General features: G+C 40.2%; 1 protein-coding gene across 1 annotated transcript; it reads left to right on the top strand.

The window, feature by feature from the left end:
* Window positions 1–91: 91 nt before the first annotated feature.
* C20H17orf75 (chromosome 20 C17orf75 homolog) lies at window positions 92–6,500 on the top strand. The gene is made up of 10 exons (XM_086624103.1): window positions 92–225; window positions 484–564; window positions 1,193–1,318; window positions 1,749–1,889; window positions 2,090–2,147; window positions 2,824–2,943; window positions 3,577–3,641; window positions 3,759–3,895; window positions 4,406–4,509; window positions 5,096–6,500. The coding sequence occupies exons 1-10, from the start codon at window positions 92–94 to the stop codon at window positions 5,303–5,305; spliced, it is 1,176 nt and encodes a 391-aa protein (XP_086480229.1). The 3' UTR covers window positions 5,306–6,500.
* The last annotated feature ends 520 nt before the right edge of the window (window positions 6,501–7,020 follow it).

Below are 7,020 nucleotides of genomic sequence, written 5' to 3' on the forward strand. Positions count from 1 at the left end.
GCCCGCGTTGCCCGGCCTGCGGGGCGCGGTGCGGCCCGGGCGGCGGCGCGGAGGCGCGTTCCCCGCGGCGCGGGCGGCGGCTCGGGCCGGGATGCTGCCGGCGGTGCCGGACGGCGACGAGCGGGAGCTGGAGAGCAGCGAGGAGGGCGGCGGCGCGGGCGAAGAGCGGCGGCCAGAGCGGCACGGCAGCACCTACCACTGCCTCTACGGCTACCGGAGCTGCAGGTGAGGGGCCGCCGCCGGGTTCGCCCCGCGGGGAGGCCCGTTCCAGGCCTTGTCAGTCCCCAGCTGCTCGGATTCCTTTTATTTTTACCCCTCTCTCTCCTAGAAGAGATTTTTTTTTCCTCCTGTAATGTGTCGATTCCCTGGTGCTGCTTGAAAACGCTCAGGCCATACCTTTCCTCGCTGCAGTCCCTACCTTTCCTCACTGCAGTCCCTTTTCCCTGCTCTGTGTCTTAATCATAAGGATGGTGTGATTTTCAGATCCGCACAGCAAGGAGCAGGCAGCGGGGATGGCAGTCCCAGCAGTGCAGCGGCAGAGACACCCTCCAACGAAGACTTCAGGTAAAGCTAATCTGCAGAACGGCATAATCACCTGTGACACCCCATTTTGAAATCTTTGCCATAACATATTGCTGTCAAGTGAATAGTAAGCAAGTACATTAAAGTCCTTCCAAAGCAGAAACGTCTGTGAAAGCATACTGAAGTCCACTGGGTGCTTTTTCTGGAATACCTACAGAATGGACACAACTACAGAGCTCAAATAATGTATTAACCATAAACTATCATCTTTGAGTTTGAACTCCCTTTTCTTTGCTACTAATACTTGGCATTTCTGTATTTATTTAGGTCTTCACGTAGATTATAGATAATCAAAATTTATTAATTTTAAATGGACATCTTTTCCAGAAGCCCTGTAATGGAGTTGTTACTCTGTATTACAACTAAGGAAACATAGGAACAAAGAAGGGCAGTGACTTCTTCATAGCTGCTGAGGTCGGCATCAGCTGACACCACAACTCCCGACTTCTGGTCTAGTGGGCAATGCGTTTCCGATAGGCCAGAAGTCACAGGGTGAGTTAGCTATAAGCCAGAGAGAGATCACAGTGGTCCCCTTTCTAGAAGCAGGTCATTCAGAGAAATGAAACGGTAATATTTGCTTTTTGTAAACAACTTCTTGTTTTTCTTAAAGCCTTTCCTTGCTGGACACTAACTTGCCAGCTGAAGCAGAGCCTGAACTGCGCAGCTTTATCGCTAAGCGTCTTACCAAAGGAGCCCTGTTTGAAGGAATGGGGAATGTGGCGTCAGTGGGGCTGAGGTAAATTTTAAAAATTATTTGTGAATGAGAAACTGTAAGAAGCATTGGCAGCATTGCACATCTTGCCATCCACTGCTGCACTTAGGTTTAATCTCAATTCCATTTTGTCAGTCTATTGCTGCGGTTAATAACAGCTTTACGCAATGGCACTTTCTTCTTTTTCTAGGTAGCTTTGAGAAAAATATTGTAGTACATAATTTACTGTTTGAATACTAAAAAATACTACATAAGTTTATGACTATTACCTTTAAACTACTCTGATCACACCACAGAGGGAAAAAGAGAAGGCCTAAGAGCTCTATGTATTACTATAGGAGCCACTAGTGCTAGCAGGTGAAAATTCTTTACAGAAATCATTTATGTCTGCTTTTTGCACTTACTTGCTGTGATGCATCGGTAACAAAATAATTTTTTTTTTTTTTCTGCATAGCATACCAGAATATAAAGTTGGTTGTTACTACTGTCGTTTCCAACAAGAAAATCTTCTAGAAATGGCAACACTGGAATCAGACATCAATGCTCCAGAATATGTGGTTTGTTTCTTAGGTGGCTCAGAGAAAGGTCTGGAACTATATCCTTACCTTTAGGTTTCTTTACCTGTGTGGAGAGGGAGATGATGTAAAAATTATGTTCTCATTCTGTCTGTTTCCTACTTGAAATCAGCCTGCTTGTGCACACCTTCCAGTAACTGAAAATGTCAATAACAGCCACATACTGAAAGGGAAAAGTGCAGCTCTTAACTGATGCATCTTATTTTCCTTAAGAAGATACTTTCAGACTGGAGCTGGACAAATATGTTCAAAGTCTGAAGATAAACCTTGATTTGGAGGTAAGGCCTAAATTTTTTTGAAGTGGTGAAAACTACTATTTATGCAAATTAATTACTAAAACAATCTGGAAGATTTAGTTTGTAGAGACAAAATAGGTGTTTTAAATACCAGTATGAAACACTGAGAGACACTTGATTTACTGTAGTGACAGTAAATACCTAAAGTGCTATCAACCACACAAGTCAAAAGGGAAAAAAGAAACGGGGAACCACGCTTTTTTGTGCCAGTCATAAATGTCTTAAAGGTTCGGTAGATTCAGAGAGAAGAATGACGAATAAAAGGTCATGGTCTACAGAAAAGTTATCAGTGTCCACCTGGATTCTTATCACATCTGAACATTAAGGAAGGATTTTTAGGGGTTTTCTTGTCACAATTTTTCAAATGGAAACTATGCAATTTAGGTCTGTCTCATCCCATCTGCTGTTGCATGGTCTTTGCTCAGTATATACCAGAATATTACAGTCTATCCGCTTCTTAAAACGCAAAGCCCTTTACTGCTGATATTCCACATAAGTGTGGCTTTAAATGTCAGACTCATTATTTTAGTCAACTGTGGTTTGAAATTAAGAAGGATCTGACATCCAAATATCTTGGGTCGAATAGATTATTAATAGGCTTCTATTTGTGTAGAAATCTAATTTTTAGTTAAAGTGTTAATGTTTCAACTTGTTACAGAAAAAAACCTTGGAGACTTGTGTTAACCCCTACTTGAGAAGCTGGTTTGAGAACGCCATATGCCCTATTCAGAGAGTCGTGCAGCTCTTCCAGGAGAAACTCACCTTTTTGTTACATGCTGTAAGTGTATTTCAAACTGGGTGACTAAAAATGGTTCAGAAGGAATTTCAGTGACTCCAACATCTTTAAAATGTTTCGTGCATTTGCTTTCCTAGACAGGAGTAAATGAGGAACACCTTTTTTCTTCTTTTTTTTTTTTTCTTTACATTCAGGGCAAGTACTTTTTCCCCTGCTTTATTGCTAAGGAAGCAGATAGCAATTTTTTCTATCAATTTTCATAGCTAACTTATTTTAAATTACGTAGTAGAGTCCTAGTTGAAATTAAAATGAGAAATGGCATGAGAAAGCTGTCCCTGCTGTAATTCCTCTGAACCAAAGGGATGTTATATTGCACGTGTGCCTCATGTAATTCACTGGACACAGACAAGAAACTAATCCTAGCTCTAGCCCCTGAGCTTGAGGAGGCTTTGGATGGAATAGCTAATAAAGTGTAACTTCTGTATTTCTTCTGAATACAAAACCATCTGCAATGATTATAATAGAGTATTGCCTTAGCGCCTACTTTTTCTCTGAAAAGAACAATTTTTGAAGTACCACATAATGTATTTGTTGCTAGTAACTGCAATATAGCAACAGAAGTAATATCAAAGTTGCATCTAGCTTTTTTTCTTTCCTGTTTTTTTTTGGTTTAAGGCTTTGAGTTATACTCCTGTGGAAGTAAAAAAAGCAGATGAAAGAACAGAAAAAGACATCAGCAGGTAAAGATACTCTAAGACCAAGGAACCTGTGAGTAACTTGGCTGTTGTGTATGACACTGTTCTTGCTGTTCAGGAACCGTAAAGAAGCAAGCAGTTCACAAGAGCTTTTTGTGTCAGGTTTCTGGCAGCTGCCAGCCTCCAAGGACTTGTTCAGGAAGGAACAATGACCTCCTTGTGTATTGCCATGACTGAGGAACAGCACAAGTCAATGATTATAGACTGTAGTGGACCTCAGCCTCAGCTGCATAATGCAGGTGAGATTACAGCTGTGAATACTTCACGTTATGCACTTGTCTCCCTGAGCTGCTGAGAGTTTAGGATATTTAGAAGCTCATAGGTTCATGCCCAGAAAGTTTGGATTCTGGCTGGAAACTACACCACCTGGTTTCCTATGAGGTAGCCGAGTAGTTTGTGTTACCAGATACACTGGAACTCTTGGTTGATAACAAAATCTACCATGTGTTTAGTTTGCGGACAATGAAACTATGACTTCAGAGAAGCTGCAAAACTTTTCCTGTTGTATTTTTGACAAATATTGTGAAAAAGGATTCAACAATCGGAACAGAATTTCATGTGATCGCTGTAGCTGTGTTTGCTTTTGTTTCCCACGTGTATTGTTTTTGTTAAGACTTACTTCCTCGCCCAGGTATGCTATTATCAGTTGTTAGGTGAGAGTGGCTAAACCAGGTGAACACAGCTATATATTTATGTTGAGCTCATTTACTTTTTCTCATCTCTGCTCTGTGTTCCTGAACGTGTACCAGGAAGCAACAGATTCTGTGAGGACTGGATGCATGCTTTTGTGAATGGTGCTGAAGGTGGAAATCCATTTCTCTTCCGGCAAATTTTGGAAAACTTTAAATTGAAGGTACCTGTTCATATATGTTAAAGACTTGGAGAAGACATCAGTGTTACTGAGGGAGCAAATACTCTTTTTGCAGCAAAGTTTTAGGTTACGTATGGTGTCTAAGCATCATTAACTGATTAACTCTGAAGTTTAAGACCTGCTTAATGTAGTTGACAAGACTGGAACATAAAGTAGTGTGAAAGTTTCTTCAGTGAGGCGTTTTCTCATATTTACAATAATACCCACTTTTTTTTTCTTGAAATACTGTTAATTTCAGCTGTGCACACACAGTATCGTGTAACTGGGTAACACAGATTCAGCAGTTAACACTTCTTAGGTGATCTGTCAGAATAGAAGAGGAGAACTCTTGATACAACTTGGGGCATTATCAAGTTGTGGTGTCCACATGTTTTGCATCATTACAACAGCAGTGGTAATATGCCTCAAAGACAGTACTCAATTCTTACATTACTCTTGAGCAGTAATACAAAATTCCTATTGGAGATGCTTTTTCTTCTCCTGCTGGTCTTCCTTCACTTTTCCACATGGTATCATGTTTTCTTTCCACGTAGAAGGATAAGGAAATGCTCTGTTACTCTCTTCCCAGGCTATACAAGACATTAACAACCTGAAGAGGTTTATTCGCCAGGCTGAAATGAACCATTACGCCTTGTTCAAGTGTTACATGTTTCTAAAGAACTGTGGCAGTGGGGACATCCTTTTGAAGATTGTTAAAGTAGAACATGCAGAAATGCCAGAAGCCAGAAACGTAGTGACCGCCCTTGAGGAATTCATGAGAGAAACATCAGTGGCTTAAAATTATCTTAATTATTCTGTACTCGTTTGAGGGTATTGTATAAATCATTAATTTTTTCTGTGTAGCTTAGCTTCACTGTTGCAGGATTTTTAATTTATATTTAAAAGTATTATCTAAGTCAAAACAGAGTTGCAGTTTCATCTGCCTTTTCTCTTTCTTAGAGGAAGCATTATGAGCTTTTTTTAACGTGTAAATACCAGATCATACAAACTCTTGCATAGTTTTCAGTGCTTACCAGATTCTCCAAATGACTTATCCTTTTCTGAGGAAATCATGAACGTTTGGTTTTCACAGTCATTGCACAAAAAAAAAAAGAAAAATCCCTTACCTGGCAAGCATTTCAGTGTTTTAAATATTTTAAATATCTTTAAATATCATGTCTAATCATTAAGATCTGGTTACTTTTGTTTCAATATAAGCAGAAACATCTGGATAAATCATAGTAGATGAATTAATCATAGTTGTTTATGTAAGAGACGTAGGTAACAAGTCTGTAGCTAGTTCCCCCATTCTGCTTTCAGATTAGCAGTTTGTTGTTCTGCTACTAGATAAACAACTTGTTAACTGGTATGAAACAGAACTGCCTTAAGACCGACGAGTTTTAGGGATCAGTTTGTATGTATGCATACGTACACGGGGCAGACATGTTGCTTTGTAATCAAGACCTTCTTTGTATATTCTTAGTACCCATTTTGCATAACTGTAAGTAATTGTATGTTTTTCAGTTGTGGAGAATTAAACCTGAAAGTTTTACAGATAAAATATTAACTTTAAATTAATAGCAACTTCTTCAGAAATTGAAGCAAACTCAGTTCCCAAGTTAATTATTCAGACTTTAAAACACTTCATTGTATTTCAGCAACGAATTTTTACCCACATCATAGGACATTTAAATAAAATCTTTGGCCACAGCTGGAATCGAAACTCAGGAGGCCTCTGAGTGACCACATGAACGAGGACTGTTTCTGCAAACCTGATACAAGCAGAACTCTGTTGCCTTCCTTTGCAGCAGAGGGTGTCTGAACTCCTAACAGGGCATTTGAACAACCCTCTCTGAAACTAATCTTACTAACGCAGCAAAGTTCGACTGTTCTGCCAGTGCTGTTTACTGTGATGATAAAAGTGTAACGCTTTCCTGTGACACCACTGTGTTGAACTTATAGTAAGGTTTACAATAAACCACATTCAAATCCTTCTTAGTGTGCTACATTAGATTACACGAGCGTTGTCCTTGATGTCTCCTTTATTCACACAATGCAGAGGAGCTGCTCCTGTGATGTGCAGGAGTCTGCAAGTGTCATTGACAGCCAAGGTGACAACGTAACACATATGGGCAGGTCAGAGAAGAAAGTAAAAGTGGTTTGAAATAAAACAAACCCCTTATCCTCTCATTTGCAGGAGCTCTGAGAAGTAACAATGTTTTCCTTCAGAATATTTTATTCATGAGTGAGTAAAGCAGCGCCACTCAATAAAACATGTCACTGTTTGTTCCTCTTGTACATTTTTAACAAAGTTAGAGCACTGATTAGTATTCTGCCTGATGAGGGGCAGGGAAGAGCTCAGTGCTCAAAAAAAAAAAAAAAAAGTTGGATGTGAGGAACAGGTAGCTGTGACCTGGAAGGAGTGCAAGAAATCATTGCACTAGTGCTGTCCTGGTCCTTGTGCCTGGTGCTGGCTGGAGAGTTGGGCCAGAGCCTCATGCCATCAGGTATTCT

This window comes from Tauraco erythrolophus, chromosome 20, assembly GCF_009769465.1.
Source record: "Tauraco erythrolophus isolate bTauEry1 chromosome 20, bTauEry1.pri, whole genome shotgun sequence".
Lineage (NCBI taxonomy): Eukaryota > Metazoa > Chordata > Aves > Musophagiformes > Musophagidae > Tauraco > Tauraco erythrolophus.